This window comes from Syngnathus acus, chromosome 9 (genome assembly GCF_901709675.1).
Source record: "Syngnathus acus chromosome 9, fSynAcu1.2, whole genome shotgun sequence".
NCBI classification, from domain to species: domain Eukaryota; kingdom Metazoa; phylum Chordata; class Actinopteri; order Syngnathiformes; family Syngnathidae; genus Syngnathus; species Syngnathus acus.
The window spans coordinates 2,506,389-2,532,965 of NC_051094.1; the positions used below are offsets into that span (position 1 = coordinate 2,506,389).

At 39.7% G+C, this 26,577-nt stretch overlaps 1 protein-coding gene across 1 annotated transcript in view; it reads left to right on the plus strand.

Annotated features, from left to right (window-relative positions):
* The first annotated feature begins 2,741 nt into the window (after window positions 1-2,741).
* LOC119126959 (EGF-like repeat and discoidin I-like domain-containing protein 3) overlaps window positions 2,742-26,577 on the plus strand; it is a 47,506-nt gene continuing 23,670 nt past the window's right edge. Inside the window, exons 1-2 of the mRNA XM_037258561.1 lie at window positions 2,742-3,052; window positions 19,190-19,318. Of these exons, the coding sequence (XP_037114456.1) occupies window positions 2,989-3,052; window positions 19,190-19,318 (193 nt within the window). The 5' untranslated portion in view covers window positions 2,742-2,988. The remainder of the gene's footprint in view (window positions 3,053-19,189; window positions 19,319-26,577) is intronic.

Genomic DNA, 26,577 nt, shown 5'->3' on the forward strand with positions numbered 1-26,577 from the left:
TCTCTCTCTCTGTCTTCTGTTTCCATCCTGCTTCTTCCCTCCACCACCACCACCACCACCACCAGAAGGAAGCGGCGCACATTTTCTCTGCCTTGGGCTTTTGTTAGATTCTCTTTGTGGAGAGTGCAAAGAGAGGGAGAGACACAAGACTCGAGCCTAGAAGTCTGATTGGGAGGAACGAGAACTTGGAGAGCGAGATGGAGTGGTTATGGACTTCAAGTCCAGTGAGTGGTGGATGGGGGGAGGCTGATAGAAAGGCTGTTTTGAAGAGGTTAACCTCATTAATTTCGTGCTTATGGAAATGTTCAGGGCGTGACATACTATAATAAAGCTTTGTGCTAATGGTACATACTCAGTCAAAACGCTTACTCGTCACATTTTAATTTGAGGCTATTTTCTGCATCACGGACGCTCGCCCCCCCCCCCGTGTTTTTCCACCCGGTTGAGAGAATAAAATCTTTGTATCCTTCAAAAGGGGAAGCATTGCTGTCAGGCAAGCCGCCCTGTCAACTCTCCAACTTTGGAAGCAATGAAAACATGGCGCTTCATCTCAATGGCAAAAAATAATCAGAAAAAAAAATAAAATATGAGAAGGTCACCGCGTTTTCCAGTCATCCTAAACGGGTCCCCGTGGATCTTAATGAGGATGGATGTGAGCTGTGCGGGACTGAGTGGTCTGAGTTCAGCCACTCAAAAAAAAAAAAAAGCCAGCGAAGGGCAAACAAGGCGAGGAAAGTTGAGTTAGAGGGGGGAACGATGTTTCGGATAAAAAGGATTTAGCCGAGGGAATATCGTCAGTGGGTAAGGTGGAAGCAGGTTAAAGGTCAAACATCCAGTGAGGAGTATTTTATTGCTTGTAACTGCAGAGTCCAATCCCATTAAATTATTTGGGGAAAGTTATTTGTCATTAGTGAGAGTAACGGATCTTATTTTCTGTAAAAGCAATATGATTGTAAGGACAGACGGCGGTATCGCATGAAGGTGTCGGGGAACATAACTGGCCAACTGGGATGATTTATTGGACTTGACTAAGTGCATAAAGTTAGAGGTCTATATCTGCATGAAACAAAAAGACCCTCCATATCTTTCATGATTCATGAAGCGGAGATTGCGAATAACTCAAGGTCACGCTGATAACTATGCAATGTTGGCTGATGAGGAAAAAGAAAGAGTTGGAGGATGTTTCACTAAACTTAACCGATTTCACAAAATGATTAATAGATGGGGGTATGCAACGTATACTTTTCCAGACGTCTTCATCTTAGCGTAAATAATACATCCGACAGAAAATGAATCATAATAAATACATGCAAATTATCTCGGTAATTACTGTGCATGATCTAAACTTTAATTACAGTACCCGCTGCAGGTTAATGGCCTTGTAAATTTCGAACGGCCAAGGTGTGAAATCATTTAAGCCCTGGTTCTACATTATTACAATGGCCCGTGAAGAAACAAAGGAAAATTGTAATGAAAGCTTAAGACGTATTTCAAAATAAATCCAAAGCAGACAACTAAATAAATAAATACATAGACCCCTTCCATGTAATTCTGAACACAGCCACAGTGTTATTGGAATTTTATAGAGTAAACTACACGATAAAATCCTAAATATTGTATGACTGCTATCCAGTTTGCAGCGACATGACGGGTAGCAAATAAGTCAACGTGGATGATTGTGGCGCTAACTTTAGAGTAAGTGAGGGAGGTTTCGAGGGAAAAATAAAAACCCAATGATCCAGGCTCCTTGAGCTTGAACGTGTTACGACAGGAGAGAGTGGAGAAGTCGTTTCCATCATTGAGACATTTACCCTTCTGTACTGAAGTTTCCCCTCTGGGAGTTACAGAGCGGCTGTTTGGTCTTGCTGTGATGTATAGACTGCACACACATGGAAGGATGCAACAGACTGTCACGCCAATGAGACGGTAGTAAAGGTAGTAACATCTCAACATGGATGGAATGCGAGCTCACTGCGCTCCTTGAAAATGTTGACATGATGCTGTTGGACTGAACATTGGAGCACGATCTGAATTCTCCTATAATTACATGAACGCCGTTCACCGCATACAAATAATAAAATCGGTGATGCCATGTTTGTTTTAGTATTGCAAGAAGTTCTGAACGATAGGGGAAAAAAAAGCCCCACAGATTTGGAACCTAAAGCTGTATGTTGTAAATCGATAGGATGGGTGACTTTAAAGTACCTCAAATATTAAATTAGTATTCAAATAAACAAAAATGCTATCTTTAATAATTTGTAAAAACGAAATATAGATGTGCTGGACAAATGATCTTTTTCTTGACTACTGAGAAAAATGAAGGGACAAACAACCAAATCAATAAATAAATCCATGAATGGTCCATTTGAATATTTTCTTTCTTCGGTAATATTTTGGTGTCTAACCTGATCTTCAAAAATCTAGAATGACCCACAACAAATAAACCAAATACGCCATAGTACATATAAAAGATATCCAGAATATCAACCAAATAAATAAATCCATTAATAGTCCATTTGAATATTTTCTTTCTTCTGTAATATTTTGGTGTCTAACCTGATCTTCAAAAATCTAGAATGACCCACAACAAATAAACCAAATACGCCATAGTACTTATAAAAGATATCCAGAATCTCAACCAAATATGCCATTGTTGTGACCACGTTTCTTGAATTTATTTTGTAGGGCCAAACCGGAAATGCTTTATCACAGTATACCACCTAACTTGACAGTGCTCTTGGTGAGTTGCGCGCAAGTACGCGCACCTCTGTCTCCACTCACTGCGGTAGTACCGGGCCAAGCAGCACCAAGCAACCTCGCAACCATTCCACTCCAGCACAGAGGAGGACTTTATCACACAGGACATATTTTTCCGCTCTACTGTTCTCCTGGGGGTGACGGAAGGATAACTTTGAATTGATCTCGTCGTGATCCCCCCCCCATCCTTCTCTTCCATCTCTGACGAAGAAGCACGTCTCTTCTGAGAGGATGGGACCGCTCCTCCTCTCCATCGCCCTGTGCGTGAGCGCCGCTGTCCCGCAGCATGTGATGGGTAAGTGGGGGGAATCTTTCCACTTGTTATCGCATGAAGTGATATTTGTTGCAGAATCAGTTTTTGTGCGTAAAAAAATACGGTGGTTGTGTTTGCAACCCGTGCGTAATTGGAATAAGACCACCGGTTATTTTTAAAGTGAGTCTCCTCAACGCAATAACGCGGTTGTTCTTTTTCAGCCGAGGGGCGTTTGGAAAGCATATGTCAGGTGGAATGCACTCTCATCCCGGTGTCACTGGATAACAACCTGATCAGACACAGAGATGTCACTTTTAATTCCCCCTCAAACTAAATTGTCTGGAAGAGCGGGGTTTGGGTTGATTTGATTATTATTCATCTCATAAAACAGGGTCAACAAAAATAGATGGCTCAATGAAATCACATGACTTGTATCTAACAATAAAACGGGAAAAATATGATACATTAAGACCCTTTTTATCGTAGCCCCTTTTAGGATGACTTGAAGTGAAACGTGACAGCTGCAAGTTGTGTTTTTTAAAAATATTTTTGTGTTTCCAAATTTCCCTGTTCTTATTTTCTCTATTTGTTTTTCCAAATTTTCCTATTCTATATAGTCTCTTTTACAACATCTGAGCACCTTTTGTTCCACATTTCCAACACTCCCAATTTTCCCAGAAAAAAAAAATCTTTCTCGAACGATTACAACTTGGCTCTTGCAGAAAACATCGGCAATTATTCCCATTCCCGCATTTTCACAAAATGATCTTATTTCATTTACCTTTAAACCTCCTTCCCAATTTTTTTAACCTGTAGCAACTGTTTAGCTCATCCGAGGCATCTCATCAGCATTCGGTTTCTACAGGAATAGCATTTTCTACTTGGTTATACAGTAGAGCTGGAGATGAAACATCCTCCTCCATCTTTGCCCTCCACTTGTGTTGTGACAGGACCGCGTAAGCGTTTCCAGAGTGAATATTTTTCAGTCAGAGTCAGGGCAGGCCTACCTGTGGGATTGCTGTAGAAAGCAAGCGTATCTCTCTATGGAAGTGGGTCATGACAGCCTCTGTGTCTGTGCTCATTTAGTAACATGCACGCCTCGGGAGTCACACATGTTAGACAGACCGAGTTCCGGAGGCTTCCCGAGTCTCTCGGTGTCAAACGTGCGGTCGACTCTTCTGATGAATGTTGACTTGTTTCAGGAAAAAAAAAAAACAGCCCAATTAATTACCGTTGTCTTACGCCAAAAGGGAGGAAAACACAGAAGCTGTCTTGAGCAGCTGGATGTTACTTCCAAGCAGAAATCCCACCACATGGAACTTGGTCTCATTAGGCATTCTCTTTGTTGACACCCTGCACAGGCTTTATTCTTTGCTTGAGGTGACAAGTGTCCTCTGAGAGACAAACGCTAGCAAACACCCTTTGGAGGATATCACCGAGTGTTTTTGTCCTCCAGAGCAAATTGATGGGGTGGAAGCGCTTCGCCTTCAGGTAAAACAGACTGCATTGTTTTAGGGGAGCATCGCAATACGTCTCTTTCTCCGCTTGGTTACTGGTGCCGAGTCGCACGCATTGTGTAGGAGCACGACTGCACCCGTGCCCCCCCTTCCCCCCGGTCCGTGAATGCAATGATGCTTTGTTTAGAAAGGCTGTTTTAATGAATATTATGCATCTTGTTTTGGGGTTCTGTCCTCACATAATGGCTCTGAAATTAGAGTCTCTTAGGCAAATGGACGGCCATCTGGAAAAGCGATGTTGTGGTTGTTTGTTATTGATGAGTCATGACAAGTATTGTGGTCGGCCGTTGGTGTTGCTTATGCAAGCGTTAGCCAATAGAGGCTTGTTAAACACAGCATGACATGTTTGGTGATCATTGGCCTTTTAAGTGCATGGGCAGAATTAGTTGCTCACATTTTCAAACGCAAAAAAACAAAAACAAATGGCTAGCGGGTACCACACACAGAGTAAATTCATCTGTATGGTAAGCATTCTTCACACTTTACTATAAATATAGCAGAATCATGCACGGGCCACTAAAATATTCTGACGGTATGATCAGAGGGGGAGATTTTTTGACACTTCTAGACGACGATCCACTGGTAAGCTTCAGCAATGATTGCTCTTGTGCGCTGCATGTTTCAGATGCGGACCGTTTTGGTAAGAGAGTTTGACATCCAAGCTTCCCACTGAAATACGCAAATAGATATGGATATTCAGTATACGTGTATTTGTAAATGTATTGGTGGTCAGTTATAAAAAAAACATGTCACATTTAAAATGAAAAGGTGAGGAATACCGGTAATCGATGATGTCACCGCCACAAATGAAAACGACAATAACCGAGGAAACGCTGTATATAAACGTTACCCTGAATTTGTCGAGGAGTGACGGGTGGCGCTCACGTATATATGATAGCGTAGTGCACAGGTGTCAAACTCAAGGCCCGGGGGCCAGATCCGGCCCGTCACATCATTTTATGTGGCCCGCAAAAGAAAAATCATGAGTCATTTCAATGTTTCTTATTAAAATACCAAAACTGAGATATTGCAACATTTTTTGTGATGATCCCAATTTCAAAATAAATGGTTGAACTTTTCTGTTGCGTGTTGTGATAATATCCCCCCATTTATTTCTATTTAAGTCTTTAATGGCCCCACGAGGGAAAACATATCTCCGATGTGGCCCGCAACAAAAATGAGTTCGACACTCTTGGTGTAGTGTAAGCACAAAATTGTCTCCACTAGCAGCATTTTTGGTCAGCAAGCCATGGTACCCTTCCAAAAATTATCAAATGACCCGACTTATTGGACAAAGGAAAAAGCCAATTAAGCCAGTTTTAGCATATTCCAAAACAAGGTATACCGTAAAACCGGGAATTCACCCAGTCTTGGCTTGGACTTTGAGTTGCAACCATGAACTAAAAAAAAAAAAGCTGTTTTATGGATTAAATGTATAGCAGATGATAGCCATCTTTTTAAAAGCTCATTATATTCAGGCTAGCGAAGGTAGTCCAGGTGACTTTGAATAACAACGGTTTGTGGCCGACCTCTACGATGTCCTCCGCTCCACTTTTAAAAGTCACGGTCTTCAATCAGTCGAGAGAGGTCATCCCCAGTGCCAAGGTTACTTTTGCCATAATGATCAAAAGGAGTCAAAGTCACTCATTGGAGGACAAGTCGTACTTAATGCTTGATCGGGATTTATGAGTCAATCTTTATAATGCCATCCCTCATCATTGGTCAGTGGCTTCACTTTTGATCAGGACTTGAGTCCCATTAGGATTTGAAGGAGATTTTATTTGTCTGTGATGCTGACAAGTTAATGGATACACTGCTATTTGTCTTCATGCTGCTCAGTTTTTTTTTTTTTTTTTTGCCGCCCACATTTCAAGCTTGACTGATTAGAAGGACAGTAGAGGGACAGATCTGGAGAGTGCAAGGACACATGCTGAGGAGGTGCTTATCCAAAAACTTTATTAGGATCTGAGAGAAGGATGGCTATAATAAGATATTGGAGTGAGCACTGGCTTGGAAAATTTGGACTTTTTTTTATTTGAAGTTTTTCACTAGAATTTAGCACTGCATGTTTTGTTTCCTTGGATCGGATAAATAATTACAGAGACAAAATTTGGACTTTTTCAACCAAAAAATAAAAGATCATTGCATAGTCTTAAACACTGCATGTTTTGTTTCCTTAGATTGCATCAATAATTACAAGGACAAAAAAGAGAGGAAGTGAACTTGAAAAGTTATTTCAATGAACTTATAAAACTGAAATAAAATCAAGGAAAATAATCATCATGGCCACTTATCACACTCCATTATCAAGTAAAAGGCCAAGGGTTCCACCAAGCCATGGGGACTATTAAACACGGAGATAAAAGGGCTAAATGGACTAGCACACGGTAACTTTCGCTCTATTAAATTAAACACACATCGTAGCAAAGTGAGGTCAGGGCAGGACTTGCTCAGGCCAACTCGTCTCTCCTGACGTGAATCAAAGATCTTTGGTTGAAATAAATTCTATTTCTTTGTGTTCATGTTGAGTATTGACATGTTTAATGTTTGTTGCATTAAACGACATCAATCTGCCATCACATTTTCTGTCGCTCCTTTAGTTAAATGTCTTTGGGATGAAGTGGCAAACACACGAACCACTTGCCCAACTATTCTTTGGATCGGCACCAGATATCTGGAGCCAGTTTGGCTCATACAGAAGCCACGCATAAAATGTTATCTGTGCGTTTCTGATTCATGCTGGTCAGAAAAAAGCAATTAAAAAAATGACCATTTTTTTCCGTTCTTTCTGTCTTTGTTTCAGTTCTTTCTGAACATTTGTAGAAGAACTTCCATCTCTTTAAGGTTCTTCTGGGGAAACTCCAATGCATGCTTGTCTGGTAGGACGGTACAAACGATGGGAGGTGTCCAAGTTTGTAATGAGGCTAAAAAGACTCTCCTGGCTCATGAGCAAACTAGGGCATCTGTAATGAGCTTTGGGGGTGGTTGTTGGGGGGCTTAGAGGTAGAGAGACGTGTTGTGAACCTGCCACAAGCTGCAATTCGACAACACTTTGGAGAGAGAGGAGCTGCGCAAATCAATTTATATTTCCAGTCATTTTAAAAAAAAAAAACTATTAAGGTTGCAGATAACTGGAAATTGTAAGACCTGGACTGGTAGGGTTAGGATTACCATGAGTCTTTCTACAATGTAAATCCCAAACTAAAATGATACAATATTATCCAAATACACGTACTAGGCAGTGCCACACTTTGTTAGTTCAAATAGACTTTATTTTAAGTTGTCATATTATGACAAAAAGGAAGTTATTGATATTGTTCTCACTTGTTTTGCCGTCGGAAAATAACACCGGGGGGAATTAAATGACTACTGTTTAACAATTCTGTTTGAAATCATTATTGGGTTTTTGGATGTGGCATATTTTTCTATTAAATTCACTCTACGTGTCGCATTTAATAAGGATGAAAAACATAGCGCCTTTTGCCTGGCAGGATCAATAACTGATACCGACAACAAACATGTCAATCTAAGTTCATATCACCCAAAATGTTTCAAATACATTTGTGGACGGTCATTGTTGGCTGTCATTCATCTTTTTCACATGGTACATCTAAGCTGTCTTTAATCTTCAACTTGACTTTAGACCTGACTGTCATTAATGATTCATTCATCTTTTTTATAAAATGCGTTTTAACTTGACCGTATTTCTTCATTTCACCTTTAATCAAAGTGCTCCTCAGAAAGTTCCTTTTTACGAGAGACTCTGAGACCGAAATGTATTGAGACCAAAACAGGAGGTCACTATGACATGCAAGCGTTTTATGCTACATTTAAATCATATTTGGGTTCCTCTCCCACCATCCACCATTTCAATATTCCAACTGCTCCGTTACATTTTGCTGCTTCTTAAACATTTTGTATCTTGTCGTATTAGATGCAACATGCTTGAGTTGCCCGAAGATCAATGGTGCAACTCTAATTACTAACATCAGAGATTGCGTTTTATTGACATTTGTTATAATGTTGTCAAGTTTTCTAATTGTCTATTCTTGATGTAGCCTCATTTAAGATATAGTACGTGCCATCGATCCAAATAGATGCCGTGTAGTGTTTACAAGCATGCTCTGGAACTTTCAAATCATTTGTGCCTTTCAATATCGGTCAACTGGCGGGAAAAACAAATGGATGACAGTTTTTAGGTTCAGAACGTTTTTCTAAAAGCTGAAAATATTCCCGAGCTCACACTCGAATGCTTCTCTTCTGACACGGACGGATGAGCTATTCACATTCAAAATGGTGTCTGCTGTGTTCTATTCACTTATTTAGTGAAGCATCAACAATATCTTTCTAATTATTGTTGCCATTGTTTTGTGTGCGTGTGTGTGAGTCATTTCACAGCCAGCCAGCCACCCACTCCAAACCGAGATGATTTAATGTTAATAAGCACTGCCGTGATGCTACAAACACCTCGAAGGGTGACATTATGTGGGAGATGGATGTGCTACCAGCATCTGCTTTGGATTGTACTATTTGTGTGTGTGTGAGTGTGTGTGTGTAGCTTCTGTACACAAAAGTGACAATTGTTGCCGTACGTTAAACTAAATTGTCAATATATGCAGATTCATTTAGACACAAGTTTCCAACTAGTACCGTATTTTCCGCACTATAAGGCGCACCTAATAACCTCCAATTTTCTCAAAAGCCGTGCGCCTTATAATCAGGTGCGCCTTATATATGGACCAATATTGAGCCACTACAGCAGGCGTGTCCAAAGTCCGGCCCGCGGGCCAAATGTATATATCTTATATATGGACAAAGTTTTAAAATGGGCCATTCATTGAAGGTGCGCCTGAAAATTCGGTGCGCCTTATATATGGAAAAAGTTTTAGAATGGGCCATTCATTGAAGGTGCGCCTTATAATCCGGTGCGCCTTATAATAATAATTCATTCAATTTATATAGCGCTTTTCAATGACCCAAAGACGCTTTACATGGAATAAAAAAATGATATTAAAATGGGCCATTCATTGAAGGTGCGCCTTATAATCCGGTGCGCCTTATAGTGCGGAAAATACGGTAAATGATTAAAAGCAACCTATCAATTTAATGAAAACAAGTCTGTTTGTAAATATGCATATAAATAAAAATGAGTTGTATAGAAAAAATGTTGATTCGATCGTGCAGGCCAATTAAATGAGTCCGTGCCTGAGTAACATTACAGACGTTAAAGAGTACAAGCAGATGCTTAACTATGCCGCCACAATCAATAGATGATATTGAGTTTTTAAAACGACCTTTGTTATTTTCCGTCTGACACCGCCCGCCGCTGCCTTTAATTTATGTAGGTGGAATTATTGCAAATGAAAAGAAAATTCAGACATGTCAAAGTGAAACTTGATCCAGTAATTATATACAGTCTTAATCAGGCAATTTAGATGATTACACATAATTGCTTCATTTCTAAATACAGTGAGACTTGAAATAAAAGCATCCTAATTATGTTTTTTGTGATAGGAGCCGTCATTTGGCAGATTTCTTTGCTTGCAAGAAAAATACTTGAAATTGAATTTACACGCAGCGATAATGCTTCAAACTAGATTCGATTTTTTGGGGGATTTGGTAAAAGGCACACTTTGACATACTCCCTTATTGGGCTCCCATGCCGTGAAGAATTTTGTGAAAAAGTTTGACTGCTTTAGATTCAGGACAAGAACGACTTGGACTTGACAGACACAAACAGGATTTGTCTGCCCCAGTGAGTGCTGTCTAGGCTGCCAGCATTAGCAGTGACAGCCGACTGTCAGTCGTCTCAATACGGCTACGATCCATTAGCCGGATTGTTTTTGACATGGCCATGTGGTAACTTGCCATGAAGGTGCAAGTCATGAGCTTTATAGCGTCTCTGGACCTCAAAGTCAGTCAAATCCAGTCATCAGTGATGGGTTCGTTGCTTCTGTCCAAGCAAGTGGAAAACCTTAGAAGTGAGGCTGTATGTAATAATAATAATAATAATAAATAAAATAAAACTCAATAGTAATGAAATAAAATCTGCTGTTTTACTTTGATTCAACAGAAAGATGATGAATGTGCTTGTAAAAATTTGAAAATAGTTAAATTCTGAGGATCTGGACAAATATACAGACTTAATGATTCATCAAATATTATATAATATATATTATAGTAATAACAAATAATGGCTAATTTAGCGATTCATCTTTGCACCTCTGTGATATGAATTGACTCCTTACTTTTTCTCACCGCACATTTTATTTTTCATGTCTTTTTTCTAACGGTGGATATTTTCTTCTTACATTGTTTGGCAGTAAAGTATTTGAGCTTTTTATTTGCCTGTACCGATCATACAGTTTATCCAGGTGATCATCAGACTCATGATGAATTATTTCCTACGGTGACGATTGTTTTGATATATATTCTAAATAAATTAAAGTTCCACTGCAGTTTCACCCGAGCCCCTTAAAAAGCCCAAACCCTTGACGCAACAAGTGTCTATATTTTTTTCTTTTTAACATCTTCGTCATCGAGTCCAGTGATGACATGCAAATGTAGCATTCTGTATTTTGTTCCCTGGACACAGACCTTCCTATCTCCACTAAACACATTGGAAGACGTAGTATCAGCGCCATGTTGGACGGACTGGCTGGTCCCATTTAGATTACGGATGTTGTTCCTGCCTTCTGGCTACCAGTCAGATAAAACCAATATGTCCCAGGATGGACTCGTCTCGTGCTTGAAAATGGATCCTCTCCGCTCATTGAAGTCATTCGTCTCTTTCTTTGTTTCATTTATTTATTAAGCACAACGTATGTTGGCATGGTTCGCACAATTGAGCCATTTGTAACCCTCACTCGATCAACTGTAGCTTTGGGTACGATAAAAGCTCATCTGCCAACTAACTAAGCTCACCCAGAATTGTGCCTGCCAAATGGACACCGTTTCAGTGCAGTTCATTTTGTGCACTTGAAATACTGAGAGGAATAGATGCAATTCACCTCTATGATTTATCAAGGCTGAGACAATTTGCAAAATGCAGAGTCTGAAAGGTATAAACCGGTAAATCTGCATAACGGTTATTTTGGTGAAAAGGAGGTTAAAGTTAGAAATGCCAGAAATAAACAAATATTTCCACGTTGGGTTATTTCATTTCATGCATTTTTGTTTTCAAATGCCATCCCCGAATGTATCTCCAGGACTTTTTATCTACCGTATGAGGTGAAGTATTGTAACATAAGTCATGCAATGCACTCCTCATGGAAAAAAAAAATAATAAAAATTAAGATTTCAAGGCAGATAATGGGTCCGCTGTGTGGAATATAATGCATCCTTGTGATTCACCACTTTTATTAGTCGGTAAAAGGGATGAAGCAAACATGTATTTATCTTTCCTCCGTCTTTCCATTTACTGTATATAACTCATTTGCACTCCGAGGTGCCATTATATTGGTTTTATCTTCACAAACAGTAGCTGCGCAGGGTTGTGTGTGTTTGCGTGCGTGTCCTCTTGACCCCTGTGGAAAGAGCCGAGCAGGAATGTCAGAGAGAAAACCACACTAATATTTACCAGTTTTACCCAGACATATGTAAGGTTTTTTTTTGTTTTTTTTAATGGAGATCTCATGTGTGTTTTGACTCGCCACCCCACCACTGATCTGTCATCCCATTTGTCAGACTCCCTTGTTTTTTCACGAGCGTCCAGTTTTCTGGCCCATTTCGGAGCAATTTTATGAGCGATGATGGAGATAGAGGACAGCGGTAATGGTTGTCGATGAGCCAAATCTCAGCCACTGGGCTGGAGTGGTGCCGAGCAAGTCGGCGGGTACAGCTTTGGAGCGAGCTCATGTGCCACAGGGGTTAATCTGACATTGGTCCAGAATGATGGGTACATATTAGTCCAAGGCCTCCAACCAGGACATGGGATAATTGCTTGGTGTAAGTGGGGCATGGAAAAATTTGGCAGGATTTTGAACGTGGGAACCAGGTGTGTCCTTTTTAAAGTATGCACGTTCTCAGATTGCATGCAAACTGTTACTACCCATATTGTAATTAATGTTGGCTCAGTAGTAGTCAGATTAGTGCATAGTGCAACATAGCTGAGATGCTGGATTTTCCATCTTCCCCTCCTCTCACCATCCGTAGCAGCAGATGGCGAGGAACCAACTTCAGCAGGTGGGGGGATTTTTATGCTTGATAACATGATTTCCATTGATTTGTGTCTTGTGGGCATGCACAACAGTGTCTTACAGTGAGTTTGTAAGACTCGGCTGAGCTTCATCCTTCCTTCTTTATAGTGCCAATCATAGTGTAGCAATATTCTCTGATGCTTCCTTTCAAATGAATTGTAGATAGGATAGGATAATGATAACGTGAAAATCACCATATTGTCGGTCTACGTGTGTTGCACCTCTGTTAGCGTTCAAATATGTATTCCTTAAAGCATAATGACACATACCGTATTTTCCGGACTATAAGGTGCACCGGACTATAAGGCGCACCTTCAATGAATGGCCCATTTTAAAACTTTGTCCATATATAAGGCGCACCGGACTATATGGCGCACCATTAATGCAGTCATAATATAATAACTTGAAATAGTGAAAACAATAACAATATATCGATAATGTTAATATCACACAACACATTTGGCCCGCGGGCCGGAATTTGGTCCATATATAAGGCGCACTGGACTATAAGGCGCACTGTCGGCTTTTGAGAAAATCTGAGGTTTTTAGATGCGCCTTATAGTTCGGAAAATACAGTAGATGCTATATGCTACCCTCAGTAATTCTCTTTAGTTTTACAATTAGTTTGACAAATATTAATTGAGTGTTGCTTGAAACAGCTTGAAGCCTCTTTTTTGAAGTTTTGTTTACTATCTGCTGTGAAGTGTGCCGAGTCCTCACGGAGCACGGATATCTAAACTGAGTCGGGTCACTTGTATGGTAAAGCATCACTGTTGAATATAATGATCTCATTTGGAACTATTTTGAAATCCAAAGTAATGGCAAAAATATCCAAAAGGATCATCTTGTTTGTTTGTTATTAGTCTAACAGCATTCAATACGACAAGCACTGGCTAAAGGTTTCCACGTTTGACATGACAGGCAGAATGAGAAGAACAGCCGGAGAAACAATTATCCGACTTCATATCGACCCAAATTAGGTGTGACTCGCGACCACTGACCTGGAACTGGACATGAAGAGAAAATAGGACAGTATGATGAGGAAAGTCACGCATGAGACCACACAGCTCGTCATTGCTCATGACACAATTTGCATATCATCTGTATGTCGAGCTATATCTAATCTACATATTCTTGTCCTCTTGTCTCAGTAAAAGGAATATTTGTCACAATAGAATATTTGTTAGCTTTCTTAGGCACTTTGTACCTGAAATCTTTTTATCTATCCAATCCATATTTGCATTGAAACTTGACAGTAGCGGGAATATAATGTGCCGAGTCTGCTAACCCTTTCATTTTATTTTCAACAGCAATGCATCAGATAAATTGGCTCTATTTCAACTTTTCTTTATGTTCGAATGCCTACTCGCCAATTTACAAATAGACAATTCCTTGCTACTGTGACCCACTTTGAATTTAGCTCCAAAACTTTGAAAGGGGGGAAAATAGCTTTGCTGAATGTGGAACATGAATACAATGAGAACAAATGGCCCTCACCTTTTTTGTGTTGAATTCACAGTTGCTTTAATACACAAATTCAATGTGATTACTGAATGCGGTCTCATTTTGTATGAAACCAAATCTGGATAGGTATTATCAAACCCATCTTGGGCTAATAACGTCTGATTATAAAAGATGCCAGTCTTCCATTATGTACCAAGAGGCTCTACTGTTCAAATTTCCAAAACCTCTTCAGTATCAATGCAGTGTAATTTATTACATGCTCTCATGGGTGCCAATCTGGCATCTCACAAAAAATGAGAAACCAGAGAAGAACACACGCATGAGTCATTTAGTTACTTATTCATCTAAGAACTCAAATTTCACTCCGTGAAATACAATTTAAATGTCTTATTTTATTTTATACATATATTGCATTACCTTTGACTGAAAAGCATGTACATTATTATATACGTGCCGAATAAGCCAAAAAAACTAAATCAGTTTGTTTTTTGTTACAAGAAGTTTCGAACTCACATTTATTTGCTCTTTGACAAAGACTTGAAAACTTTCGGACTAGAACTGTAATCAACTTAAACTTTACTCAAGACTTCACACAAGCGACTCTGATTATCGAAAAAAAAAAAAAAATCCACAAGGTAATTCGTGTTATTATCGGCAATTTTTTGTCGCTCACGATCAGAATCAAAGAAAAAAAAACACCTTGTTTTGAAGAGACCTTTAAGGGTGGTGCTGTGACATTTCGGTGACATTTTGTCTCTGACAAGACTCGGAGAAAGATGCCGATCTTCAACGTGACCCACAGCTTTTATTACGCTTTGACATATTCCGAGCCGTTTTTGCCTTTTCATGCATCTTAATCCGATCAACTCTAAGTGCATTTGTCTGACTTTGTCAAACGTTGATGGGCTGAAATGACAAAATGGGAGACGCTCACGGCTTGAGCACTTTGCAGCCCCTGCTGGGAGTACTGATGTCATTTTGGTGCTTCGGTGCCAACGTTGATCAGTGGAGGTCAAGGGTGGGTTCACTGAGCTTGTGAACCGCAACTGTACAGAAAGGCGGACTTAAACCAGATTTGACACATTTAGGCCATGTTGCATTTGACTGAGACGAGGCCGATGTCTCCCAAGGCCCGTGAAACGTTTGTTACGTTTATCGTACAACAATGTGGTCGATGTGTCGGCACTGTGGAACCAGAGCTGATCCGATGATGTAAGTGTCGGTTTTTCAAGACGCCGGTTACGGTCGGTTAAATCGAAGCCGTGTGAGACGCGCTTGTTTGTCAAGCATTAAATTAAAACCGCTGCTTGTGTATTTGCTCCTCTCGCTGAATCCATAACTTGACCTATATTTCACCGGGATCAGGAGAAATCAGCCATCCAGTGGGCAATACTTTGTCTGACCGTTCTGTGACCCACCATAATGACGTACAGTTGGAGGAAACAGAATTTAGTAACAGAACATAGTCATCAGTGAAGCTGTTGAAACGCTTTTGGGGAATTTTACACTGAGTCTTAATTAGGAATGAGAAAAAAATGATATGACAATATTGGTCAATATTTTAATATACTGGATGTCAAGATATACTATCAGAACCCATATACCGTAATTTTCAGATTATAAAACGCTATTTTTTGCACAAGCTTTGAAGCCTGTGGCTTATAGTCCAGTGCGGTTTATCTATGGATTTTTCATGATTTTTGTGATATCGTAAGAGTATTTGTTTTGGTAATACAGGTAATAGAAATGAGGATGTTGCATTTAAAACACCTGCGGCTTATAGTCCAGGGCGGTTTATAGATGAACGAAACAGGATTTTCTCCTCCTTTTAGCTGGTGCGGCTTATATTCAGGTGCGGCTTATAGTCTGGAAATTACAGGAGTTCACCTTGAATGTCTGTATTGTAATCGCTATAGTGTGATTGAATTAGAAAGGCAGTTTTTAGAAATGAGCCCGTCCATGACACCTGTCAGCGAAGATGTACGAGCGCCTAACCCATTGTTTAAACCTGAAAGCGTCTGGTGGCATATCTCCGAAAGGAAACAAATATTATTTTTCTGCATTAAACCACCAGACATGTTCTGGCGCCTGATTGATTGAACTCTCTTTTCAGCCGTGGAAAAAAATCACAACGCTCTCGCTGGACCGTGCGCCAAGTCACATCAATCACAAGGCGCGCGATGGCTGGAGTAGTTGACATTCAAACAGGAAAGCTGCCTCCGTTTGCCTTCAGACATGCATCACATGGTCCAACATCACACAAGGAACATGGAGCAGTGAGGGAAAAGATTACTGACTTCCTGTGGAGATGTTGTGGGACGACATACATTGTGGTTACGATGCTATACTAGGATATGTTTTTTGTATGTATATTTTTAAATCAGAAGTATGAGTGGGTTCGGTACTTATGGGTATCGGGTATGGGTATCAGTGACTAATCACTGAGTTGAGTTAACTTTTAGTATTTAAGTAGAGTATAAGAGAAATGTAAATGTTAAAATTAAATAAGTTGCAGTGGGTAACGATAATATTTGTACAGTGCCTCTGCCTCGTTTTTGATGAACACTTAGGCCTGCTATACGGCTGGAATGTTGCCTAGAGTGGTGGTACTTGGTGAGCCAAGTCTTTATTTAGGGTGGCACTTGGTGTTGAAAATATGCAAACCATTATATTAGAGCGTAACAAAAATAACACAAATTATAAACCACAAAGGCAAAATATGTCATGTCGGCTGGTTAGCATTCCTGGACAAGGCAGTAAATTAGAAGTGAACTTGTATGTTTTTTCAATTATGGAAAGTTGGTGAAGGTTTTCTTGTCACAACAGTCTGAGGAACGGTCGGAATTACGTTTTCGGATATTTTGGGGCGAGACCCTTTTCATGCTGGCCTGAAGTGATTTGAAGGTGTCATTTCTTTTCTGTGATCCAGATTACAGCTGTGGCTCAAATAGACCCCAAATATTCTTGATGTCGAGATGTCTACGCCTTCACATTTCCATGAGTGAAAAACAGAAAGGACTTCATTCATTTTATCATTTTTTATTATTACATTTTCCGGCTCATGTTGCCATCCACTTCCATAAATCAAAGTGTCAGTAGATCAATCATTGTTGCTATTTACTATCTTTCCTATTGGTTTTCTCTTTAAAACCCTAAAAAACATCTTTGCCATTCAGAGCATCTGTCAGACGGACAGACGGACACCAATGTCCCCTCCCACCCCTTTCCTATTTTTTTCTGCTTTATGCATTCTCCATTAGCGAGGTGTCAGCACGCTTTGGTGCCGCTATAGATCGTCACGTCAAAACATGGCAGAAATCTGTCAAGCAGACTCCCTCGGCAGGCCGAGCGAGCCTCCGTGATGGCTCTTACACAGCTGATTTGCTGCCACTCTCATTATTAGTAACACTTGGAAATGGAACCACTTGGATGGGATTACCTTGTTTGGAATTCTTATTCAACAGCTAATTCCCAAAGGAGAACAATAATCTGCTTATTTGTGATGTTAAATTGTATTTATTTTTTTCCCCTGACTGACTGTATTTATTTTGAGCAAAACCTGCACTGCATCTCGGAGTTGTTTACATGACAATCAAAATGTGACGGCCCTTTGTCAACGGGATTTATGGCACGGCCGTTTTGAGGTTTCTTCTTTCGGTGGAAGACGTATCGTGAATGACTGGTTCATATTAAATGTTTTGCTTTCTGATCCTGAAAGGGAAACCCTCAAGGTACTGTCGTGTATGCCTTCATCGCCAAGCAGATGAAAATTCTGTATTTCCTTTTGACGATTTGGACAGTATTTGATGAACAGATTTTTGCACGTCTACCTTATAGTTCTGATGTTTGGGGTTAAATTCTCGACTGTGGCCTTATTTTGATGATGAAGCAATCTAAATACTTCCAAAGCATATTTTTGTATTACATGATTTTGATTCTTCTGTTCTATAACCAATAAGTTGCTTTTTCTTTTTGAACGCACTCAACTACAAGTCAGCCATTTGCATCGCATTGATTTATAAAAGGAATAACCCTCACTCAAGACCTTGTCATAAAACAGATGCTGCACATTTGCTCGGATTGTAATATAAAGTAGCTCGGAGCTAATTCATGTGTCATATGCTCCGCTTTCAATAAGTTGTAAAAGTCGCAATGTCTTGATCATCACCATTAGCGATAAGAGGAAGGAGGGGGTGTTAAATATTAATTATCAGTCTCAGCCCGAGTTGTTAATCATCTTTAGCTTTCCATGTTTCCATTCTTTCGAGCTCTCCAAAGCACAGATGATTAAGAGCTATCGAGCGTTCTCGACATCGAAAACGCTGAATTGAAACAATGGTGGTGCAAAATGTGGAACAGCACGCTGTTGTTTTACGACATGCTTTTGCAGTAATTAATTCTTTGAAAAATGTGGATGTGACACACATTCGACACACAATTCTGCACACGTTCGTAATGTCTTTTGCTTGTAGATGTTTTACTTATAATTTAGTTACCGTATTTTCCGCACTATAAGGCGCACCTAAAAACCTCCAATTCTCTCAGTGCCCCTTATAATCTGGTGCGCCTTATATATGGACCAATATGGATTCGTGGATGAGGACTAATTTATTAAAATAATCTTTAGGTGTTTATTTTGTGTGTTGTGTGATATTAACGTTTGAGCAACGTTGAGTTATTGATCTATTGTTATTGTTTTCACTATTTCGAGTGTTACTATAATGTGATTGCATTAACGTTTGAGCAACGTTGAGTTATTTATTCTATGCGCCTTATAATCCGGTGCGCCTTATATATGGACAAAGTTTTAAAATGGGCCATTCATTGAAGGTGCTCCTTATAATCCGGTGCGCCTTATAGTGCGGCAAATACGGTAGTTCAAAGTTTTAGAGAAGGTTAAATTAAGTCTACATGTAAAAGGTTTTAGTGAATTTTAGGTTGATCCTGAAATGGTCTTTGGTTAACTGCACCAATTCTTTTTTTTTTTTTTTTGCATGTAGGTCCTTGCCACCCAAACCCTTGCCACAACAGAGGGGCGTGTGAGATCAGTGAGACCTACAGGGGGGACACCTTCATTGGATATGTCTGCAAGTGTCAACCAGGCTTCAGCGGGGTTCACTGCCAACACAGTAAGTTGAAAAAAAAAAGTTCATTCCATCAAGTCAATGGGTTTGATTTGACTGAGTAAATATGTAACATGTCAATTAGCAAGCTCTCAATTATTCCACCCCGATCTCTAATGATCGTAGAAGAACACTGATATCAGATAAGTTGTCATCATGTTTTGATTAAAAGACATATCCCCACAAAAGGGAAACGGGTAAAGTCAATATATCGGTATCACGTTATTGTATTTGACTCCAGCCAAAACAGTGCGCCGCTGGCAAGCGTTCTCATCATCATTCAGTTATTGTTTTCTTTTAAGCCCTCAGGGTTGCGGGGAGCTGATTTGAAACGGGCTGAATGCACTAATGGCTGTCAATTTTCCTCGCAGTCATTACAGTTCAATGGGAGAAAATGAGTGAGCGAGAGAGTGACAATACTTCATCTGGAGAGACAAATAATCAAATCTACAGCTCTATGGCAATTAAATGATAAACAGACATAAATAATTGCTACTTGGTCGTCTAACTTAATGCTGAGGGAAATTATCAGACTTAAAAGAAAAAAAAGACAGACAAGATTCCCAGATTGAGATTTATCTGATGTAGAAATGTAATAAATGATTTTGTGAGAATCTGCTCAACATTTTAAATCAACGATACACTCGATCATTTTTTGGGGGACATATTGAGTCGAGCACGAGCACCTGTTGAATTCAGCAAAGCGTCCGTGTTGTTGCTAAAAAGTGATTGCCGCATAATCAACCTCAAGCTATAAACGTCATTGCAGAGTAAAGTCAACTAATTGGTTCAGCCGCTAGTGTATCTGCATGGAACAGTCTTTTCTTTAACGAGCTTGTATATTTCGTCAGGCTATGAATACGTCTTGGAAGCATTAGCAGTAGTTAAATATTAAACCAAACGCAAATCCCGCATTTTAAAAGCAGTTGTGGATTTGAACTTTAACACACTATCTTCCGCCTTTTACTGCATTTGCTTTATTGCTCTGTCAGAGCTAAATCCAATTTCACACCTTTGAACATTATCCTTAATGCGTGCATAGCACATCCCGCTTGTTAGAGCTGCTTTATGAAGCTCTGCTATAAAAGTGTCACACGTGGACGAGAAAAATAACTAGGAGCTCCCGAGTTTCCGAAATGAGCTGTACTGGACTTGGATTTAGGGAACGGGCATCATTTAAATTTTGGGACTCATTTATGGACATGACAGTTTAAAGTTTCTACAAATGTGATTCAAATTAGAAAAACTTGACATTCGGTTTATTTAATACTCCTAATAGGCTTCCATAAAAACTTTCACCACCAGACAGCAAATTAGCTAACGTTATGTATTCGTATTAAATTCATATTTCCAAGCTTAATATTCAATTCAAGGTTGTCTTTAGTCTGATCGATTTCATCGTCTCAGCCTTCATCCTCACAGTCCTTCATCTTTTGTAATAGTGTGTGTCATGAACCAGAGCTAGCCGACCGATATCGGGAAAGGAGTCAAACATCGTAATGAACTGTCACCGCGTAAAGATAGCAACTGATTGCCTTGCTTGTCATGTGGGTGCCAAATCATTTTAAGGGCGCATGCTCTAAGTTTATCAAGGACAAATGAAGCAGAAAGAGATTTTTCCCCAGCAAGTGTGTTATTTTTTTCCCTCCGCTCACCGCAAACCGTAAGTCACGCTCAACACGGCGGCGGCCTGTTGAACAAAAGAAATGAACGGTGCAACCTGAATTGCTGATGGTTGTCTTTTTGATGGCGGCTGCTGACTACGGACTTTTTGTCATTCCTCTCGGAACACGTGGTAGTCGGGCAGAACCGATAAGGACTAGGAAACGTGAATGAATAAGACAGACAACGTATTTTGCTCATCGACAGCCGTTATCTCGGCTCTTGCCACAGGACAATCGCTCCGACTTAAATCTGCTGTGCGTGGTGACTTTTAATCAATTCTTTTGCCACAGATCACAGGCTACCTTTCATCAATCTGTGCTGATGCGCCTGTACTTTTTCCCTTTTATGTTCATTTATATCCTCTGCAATGTTCACCGCACTGCTGACATCATGCCTCGACTGGAATTTGAAGTTCGGTAAAAAAGTCAGTTTGATTAACTTTCTGCTCACATTGTGCACGGTAAGAGAAGTCAAAATGGTTAGCATGCTCAGACTTCTGGGGAGGCGGAAATACTCGGAGCTGACGTACGTGTTACAATCAGGATGGTATTCATATTCGTAATTCCAAGAAATAGACTTCAGTGTGTCCACAAAATCTGTTTGCTATTCATCTAAGCTGCTTCATTTATTTAAGCGCCCAAGCCAAGGATTTTCACCTCATCCTTCCAGAAATCATGCTGTGGGGGAAGGATTAGCTAAATTGATTAAAATGTACAGCTAAAAGTTGGAAGAAATGTTTGCTCGAGGAAAAAAGTTCCTATGTAAACAGGCTGAAGAAATACTTTAAGTTTCAGTCAGGGTGCCTAAGGTCTGTTCTTGTTTTTTTTATTTAAATCTGACTTTGGGTCATAAAAGTTGTGAAGGATAATGAATATTATGGTAATGTGCACACCAGTTTTGTTCTGCCTCTGCTTTGGTGACAGCTCTGGCTGGAGGCATTAGGGTCTCTGTCTTTCTCAAAGCAAATCCAATAATGTAAATAGATCTCCAAGACTGTGGTGAAGTCATTTTTTTCTGCTGCCTTTTCCCATTGTCTATTTTAGTAGAGCTAACCGATTGTTTCTCGTCATCAAGATTTAATGGCATCTTTCTTGCTAACTGCTATCAACACCAAAACAGAAAAAAATTAGATGCAAAAATAAAGGAATTGTCTATCGTAGGATACACTAATAATCACAGAAGAAAAAAAAATCTTAAACTATATTCAACAATCAATCAATAAAATATTTTCCAGTGTTTGGAAGCATAACTACTTCCTTGGAGATTTCGATTTCTATTGGTAGTGAACACACAGGCTTGCCACTGTGCTCAATTACTGTGCCATATAGATCTGTACGGAGGTTACGACTGTTTTCACATCCCGCAACAGCCCACCCACTATTTTTACTCTTTTCAAACTGCGGCCAGATACATTTACAGGAAGAGATGAGCGTCTCCGGGGTGAAAAGTTCCACAGTTGACGAGATATCTCAAAGGGTGACCACAGTCACGCAGCCAGACCTCTAGACATCATTGAACAGCCCACAGATTGACTGTTAATGGTCTCTGAAGTTCAATACGGAAATATAGTTAAGGTTAGCCTATTTACGGCTTTCAGTCGACCGTACGCAGCCAAAGAAAAAATGTAATTATGGCTGCAAAGGAGTGGAAGATTGTTGATCATCTGTGGAAAGTTTTTGTTCAAACATGGCTCGGAAATTGTGCAGTGGACTGATTAATAGTTTTATTTGATTAAAAGCGACACAGAGCAATAGAGAATGCTAAAATAGACAGAGTCATTGCTAACAGACCCGTGAGAACCAGAAGTAGCGGTTTCTGACGAGAGCAATAACCCGTACAGTGTTCAAGCTCCTGAGAGTCACAAATGGAATCACAAACATTTGCACTTTCACGATGTAATCAGTCACGGTGAAATTTTTCTGACAGAAATTTTCACAGTTGTTTCTCATGCCATGAGCTGCTAATTCAAAGTACCATCTTATTTATCTTGTTGTGGTTGAACACTAACCTGGAATAAATGACTGAAATGATTGTGTTGGTAGCCTTTGTGTGATTGGATACTGAAGTCTGTATACCAAGTAATTACAGTTGTGTGCGCCAGATCATAATACTGTCTACATACCGTAATTTTCGGACTATAAGTCGCGGTTTTTTTCATAGTTTGGGTGGGGGGGCGACTTATACTCAGGAGCGACTTATATACATATATATGGTTTTTTTCACTTTTTTGGGCATTTTATGGCTGGTGCGACTTATACTCCGGTGCGACTTATAGTCCGAAAATTACGGTATGCAATATATACATAGGTACGTACATACCATGCAATTAAGTTTCACCCAAGGTCTTGTCGCTGCATCCTGTGTACCGTAAAGAGAAAGCTATCTCGTCTTTGTCAGAGGGCACAAACTGAGGTAGGCTCAAGGTACTACTTTTGCCTGAGCTCCTGATATGAATATGTTCTTCAACCCTTTATAAGGAAGCCTTTATCTTTATATTTGAAAACGGTTTTCCATGTTTCAACACTGAACAAGACCAGATAAGTGGCCGTTAGTGGCGATCTTTTAAAAAAACGTCTTGTTTCAATAACCGTCTATGGAAAGCCTGCTGTCCTCTGCAAAAAATAGAAAAGTATAGAAATGTATTTCACATTTGCTGTCAAAAAAGGAGGTAATCTCTCATCCTTTTTTAAAGAACCCACTGAAATGAAGCAATTCTTCAACCTTTCCTCTCCTCTATACCTTTTTGTGAAAAAGTTTGGCCGATGACTTTACATCCCCCTTGGCTTTAATTCAGCTACACTGTGACCTCCTGGCCTCTCCACAAACGAAGGACCTGCAGGACCTGGAAGATGGTGACAGCATCAGCTCAAAGGCATTTCTAAACCCTCGCTCAATCCTGCCCTAGGCTTTTGTCTGGCATTAGCAGCCACACTGATAAAAGCTCGACCAAACAAAGCTGCATTCGCTCCAGACAATCACAGTTAAGATGCTCACAAAAAAAAATAGGATGTTATATGTAAACATAGATTTGGTCCGTAATACTATTTTTTAAAATGAAAGCATAGAACATTATTTAGTAGTCTATTTCCTCCAGAATACATATATACTATTAAGAATATTTAAATCGGATAATATGAAGTTGAAGTTTATTTTTGAACATGAGATCAACCAAACACAAAATCATTTTTTCACATTTTCACATAATTTCATGTTATGCCAAGAGGACAAATAAATCATGTTCAAAAAAGGAGAAGGAAAAAGCTATTGCTTAATATAAAAGCGTTCAAAGTTAAGGTCAGTGAAAAAATGAATAATTCAAGTCAAAGTGATTGAAGTCTGTTTACAACTTAGTTTTTGAATTGAATCCTTGGTCTCTATATTCCTTAAAATTCATCCAGTTATTCTCCACTGACGGCTTTCAGCATCACATTCGCTAAGAACCATTTTAAAGGGCTTCTAGAGTGCTTCTGCGATTAACTCCTTTGCAAACTAATCCCATTTCAAAAAGGGATAGTCCTTGGAATACTGTACACCTTAATCGCGCAACCACAGTTTCATGAATAACGATAAAACTCACTTTTGTTTGAGAATCAAATATTTTCTTCTATTAGATAAACATAAGCACAACACGGCCACTGTCATTAAGCTTACAAACTGGTGATGATCAGTTCCACCCAGACGCGCATAAAAAAATGTTGGGCGTCTGATTTGCAAATCGCCCTTAATAAATTCATGCCGTTATCTAGAGAATTGCAAGCTTTTCTGTAGCGTCTGACTGCGAGACCACCATGAATCACATCAGCAGGGGAGGTTTTTCCGGGCTTAAACCGCACTGTTTAAGGAAGTGAGATGATTACTTCAAACAAGCTTTGAGTAGTCAGGGTCAGAGATTAATTACATTGCCTGCTTCATTCCTGACGATCACCGAAGAGAGGTCAAACAAACGTTCGTAGCCTGAAAGTCAAAAGGCGCTGCTTGCTTCTTGTGAAACTGAGAAGTCTCTGCCGTGGGTGGTCTCCACTTATCTAACGATATTTACTTTAGCTGAATACACTGTTAATGCATAGGGGAGGAATTGGAGAAAAAAAATTGCCCAGCCATTTAGGAGCAATAGGTCTTGTACAAATTCTTCGTATTTGTTTATTTTAGGTTAGAGTAAAACATATAGTGGTTGACTTGCCTGGGTAAAGTGAGTGGACAAGGGTTTCATTAAATTTTGTTTTTGAGGATTAAAAAAAAAAGGGATATAATTGTTACATGATATAGATAATACATATCAAATCAAATCAATGTATTTCATAGAAAACAATTAAATTTTTGCCTCGCTCTCTGAAAATAAAAGCCACGCATTGTTTTACTTTGGTCGGCCTCACAATTCCATCTATATGCTAATCTTTAATCTCAAGGAGGTACTTTTCTACTGTGACCTGGATGAACTGGAAGACAGATTTTCTCCAGCCACGTGTCCACAGCAGGTGCAGGCACTGTAGAGGTCATTGGAGTCCAGTCGAAAGGTCACCGCAGAGTCATAGTCATGCAGACCTGAAGGCATGTTCCCGCTCCCCGGACACACCGCAGCCAATTTACGCTCACGGCCAGCCTTGCTTCCTGACATATAGCACTATTCATTGCTCTCATTATTGTCCAGCGGAGACACTTTTCTGAGAATAATAGGAGCTGAGGCAAAGAAAGGGACGTTTCAGTGAACTGTTTCAGAGTCAGAACAAGGACCCAGAGAGCAGTGTTGCAACTAAATGTAGCTGTTCAATTTGGTTTTACCTGCAGTCATAACCTTGACCAAAATATTGCTTCCTAGCAAAGATCTTATCTGTTTTCTGCGTACAGTATAATAGGCTAGTAGTAAGAAACGTACCGTATTTTCCGGACTATAAGGCGCACCGGACTATAAGGCGCACCTTCAATGAATGGCCCATTTTAAAAATGTGTCCTTATATAAGGCGCACCGGACTATAAGGCGCACCATTAATGCTTCATGTCAGATTTTTAATCCAAATCAAATCATTCTCCATTTTATCTTTTTTTATTTCAACTTCAGACGCATCAAATTACTTTATAATCACAAAATAATGATCCATAGTCTTTTTGATTCATGATTCATAGTCTTCAGCGGGCCACTTATGATTGATTTCATGACACAATGCTTCGGGCCAGTTTAAATTTAGGAATTTGGTCCATATATAAGGCGCACTGGACTATAAGGCGCACTGTCAGCTTTTTAGAAAATGTTAGGTTTTTAGGTGCGTCTTATAGTCCGGAAAATATGGTAACCAAATTCATCATTTCACACTTCAAAAGAGCACAAAGTGAAATTTATTTCTCCTCTATTGACAAAACGGCACGTCAACATCATTAGCTAAATTAGCTAATAAGAGCGTATCGTCATCCCCTCGCCGGTGCGCGTTTTCATTTGAAGAAATCTCCTGAAGTGGTTTATATAGCAACTCACTGGCTTCGTTTCCATCATATCTGTTAAGGTTCTAGCTCGGTCTGTCATGCTGTCACTCTTTCACTGTCTCCTTTTCATTCACTGCTTTTCGTACTACGTTCCTTGAGGCAATCATTCTCCCCCTTATGATTTT